Source organism: Triticum aestivum, chromosome 1A, assembly GCF_018294505.1.
Source record: "Triticum aestivum cultivar Chinese Spring chromosome 1A, IWGSC CS RefSeq v2.1, whole genome shotgun sequence".
In the NCBI taxonomy this organism is placed as follows: Eukaryota; Viridiplantae; Streptophyta; class Magnoliopsida; order Poales; family Poaceae; genus Triticum; species Triticum aestivum.
Genome location: NC_057794.1, coordinates 465,808,962 through 465,811,970, shown reverse-complemented (window position 1 = coordinate 465,811,970; position 3,009 = coordinate 465,808,962). Strand labels below are relative to the sequence as shown.

General features: G+C 46.2%; 1 protein-coding gene across 1 annotated transcript; it reads right to left on the bottom strand.

Annotated features, from left to right (window-relative positions):
• Positions 1-310: 310 nt before the first annotated feature.
• LOC123148772 (cypmaclein) lies at positions 311-1,331 on the bottom strand. The gene is made up of 3 exons (XM_044568286.1): positions 1,101-1,331; positions 961-994; positions 311-847 (listed from the first exon to the last, which is right to left on the bottom strand). Exons 1-3 carry the CDS (start codon positions 1,161-1,163, stop codon positions 666-668), a joined length of 279 nt encoding a protein of 92 aa, XP_044424221.1. The 5' UTR covers positions 1,164-1,331; the 3' UTR covers positions 311-665.
• Between the last annotated feature and the right edge of the window lie 1,678 nt (positions 1,332-3,009).

The following is a 3,009-nucleotide window of genomic DNA, read 5'->3' as shown; positions in this document are numbered from 1 at the left end:
TCGACGCTCCCATCACCGACGAACAACTCGTCCACAACACCCTCAAAAGACTTGACGAGGACTATGAGCACATCGCGACACACGTGCACGAAAACGCACAAATACACACATGCTCATATGAACATGTGTTAAAATATATCATCCGTCTTTCTTCATCAGTTCGGACTTTTGAATAAACTGACTGAAGCAGGAATTCAATATGGTATCAGAGCCGAGAGGTCTTGTGATCAGACCCTACCAACGCAGTATTAAAAAAACGATTATGCGGCCTAGACAAATCCTACGTCTAAGGAGTAAATAAGCCTAGACGTGAGGGAGAATGGTGTAGATATATATTGTCCGCCTCTCTTCATCAGTTCAGACTTTTACATGAGTTGGCTGGAGTATAAATTCAATACCATACGCACTAATTGTTTTAGTGCAATTGACGGCAATTACCACTGCGTGAGAACGAGATAGCAAACATGCTTACACGATGGATCGATCACGGATGGATGAGCACAAGGTACATAGGCAGCAGCACTAGCTTGAGTACATGATATCATATCGATCGTGCCCCTGGTAGTCTAGTTATCGTTGGCTGTAGCTAGCTTGATGGGATATTTACTGAGACGCCATGATCTAGTATGCATTAGCCTCGACCGGCCGTCGAGAAGGCGGTTGAATCATGGGCACTTGTGGCGGCCGTCGTGCGTGGTCATGTGGGCGTAGCAGGGGCAGACGTCCTCGTTGCCGGCGGTGCCGGGCGGCACGCAGTCGCATCGCCGGCAGCACGTGTTGCACGCCCTGTTGCACAAATTCGGCCGGCTCGACTTGCTGCACCGGTACGAGCACGCGCTGCCGCAATCTGCAAATAGTTGTAAGAGTTAGAAGGATATCACATATCAGTCGTCTGGTACCGATTGATCAAGTCGGCTGGATTGGCAAATGAACCCCATGCATGCATGCGTGTGCGCTTACCGACGGCGTGAGCTTGTCCACTCGGGGCGGTGGTCTGCGGAAGAGGAAAATGAACAGGAACCGAGTTTAGCTAGGCAACCAAAACGTACGTAGCATGCATGTGCTCTGGAAGATTCTAAGGGCATGGATCAGGTGATCACCTCGACGAGGAGCAGGAGGACGACGAGCGCCACGCACATGAACGCCCTAGCTTGGCCGGCCATCCCGCCGATTTGCTTCGCTTTCTTGTGATTTGCTTCTCTTTGCTCAGGGGAAATGTGGAAGAAACCTTTGCCTTTGCTAGCGAGGGGGCGAGGGCCACGTTTTATAGGCCGGGCCGCCGGAGCAGCGGTGAGGCTCGCAGTGGCGCACAGTGGTGGCACAGAGGCAGCACAAGCTCGGCGTGCGCGTGAGTGCACGCCCCCTGTCCCTGGTTCCGTGTTGGGCTCTCGGCTCTCCACGTATCACACAACTTGCGTGCCGAGTGCCACTCGTTGCGTCCATCAGCTTGGCTAAGTCTGTCCTCACTTTGTCGCCCTGATCACTGGACATATACGTTTGGCTGTTTCAGTGAGGGTCTGTACTGGACGTGTGTAATCCTGTCACACTCCGTGACTGCACACACCGGCGCTAATGAAAATACTCCTCCGTTTTTATTTACTACATATATTAGGTTTGACCTAAGTCTAATTTTATAATGTTTGATCAAGTTTATCAAAACCAATCTAAACCTTCACAATAAAAAAAGTATGGTACGAAGGAGTATGTTGAATTGATTCTAATGGTATTGATTTGGTATTGTGAATGTTAAATTCCTATTTTACAAACTTGGTTAAAGTTTAGAAAGTTTAACGCGAGACAAAGCTAATATGCGAAGTAAATAAAAATAGGGTGAGTACACCTGCATGACTTAGGGCATCTCCAACGGTGTACATCAAAAAGGGTAGTCCGGACGTGTCCGCGGACAGAAGATAGGTGGGCTGCCATCCAATCTAGTGCACAAAATGTTCACCTCTCGTCCAATGAAGAGATGAGAAAGAAGGGAGGAGGAGGAAAATGTGGATTTATGGTGGGTCCAAGGCTTATCTGTAGTGTGTCCGAACTCTTTCAAACCATTTCTACATTTGTTATCGATTTAGAGGAATTCAGACACCCAGATTGCTCCATAGACCTTTGATGTATCTATTGAATTGTTAAAAGTGTCCGGACAGTCCAGTCTAAACATCTAGAAGCATTTTGTTGTACGCCCTTGGAGATGCCTTTATGAGCTAGTTTGGTTCACATTTTTTATAGCACGCTAGTTTGGTTCATTTGAACTTTGAAGTACTTGCACTTCCACTGAACTTTTCTATGTCTCAACACCTGATGGGCCTTTGCCAGGATGGACCTAGTCATGGAAAGCCCAACTATCTCAGCCCTCTCCATTTTTTCCCTTTCAAACGACAAGGCCTCTTTTTTTTGACAGCGAATAGACTTTATTCCTCACAAAATAGACAAGTCATTTACAAAAAGAGGAGAAATAAAGTCCGGGATAGAACTATCCCAAAATCCCGAAGATCTACTGGTAAGAGAATTTCTAGCTAGGCTATCTGCTACCTCATTCGCTTCACGAAAATAATGCACAAAGGAAGTCTTTGCAAATTCCAACTCCATTTGCTTACACTCCCTGATGATAGCCGCCTCAGGACCAAAGTATGTTTCTTGTTGATTAAAGGCTTCCACTGCAACCGTACTATCAGATTCAATGATCAGTGAATTACACCCAATCCTTTCTGCGAGAATCATTCCATTTCGAACTGCAATTATTTCAGCTGCATCAACATTACTAACATGTGGTATGAACCAATTAGTTGCTGCAATAAAATCACCTCTGTCATCGCGTGCAACAGCACCTGTAGCTTCAGATAAATTTTTAGCACAAAAGGAGGCATCAACATTTATTTTAACTGCCCCTCTAACTGGTTTCTTCCACATATGATCATGTTTTCGAACTGGTTGTTTAGGAGTTGTCGCTCTAACAAAGTTAGTGCAGATAACCTTAATAGCAGTAGTAGTGTGGTTAGGGGCCAG

Bases quoted from the DNA above. Each gene is read 5' to 3' on its own strand.
- LOC123148772 (XM_044568286.1), bottom strand. From the start codon at position 1,163: ATGGCCGGCCAAGCTAGGGCGTTCATGTGCGTGGCGCTCGTCGTCCTC. The intron at 995-1,100 runs GTGATCACCTGA...CCTCTTCCGCAG, and splicing joins TCCTCCTGCTCCTCGTCGAG to ACCACCGCCCCGAGTGGACA. The intron at 848-960 runs GTAAGCGCACAC...AACTATTTGCAG, and splicing joins TGGACAAGCTCACGCCGTCG to ATTGCGGCAGCGCGTGCTCG.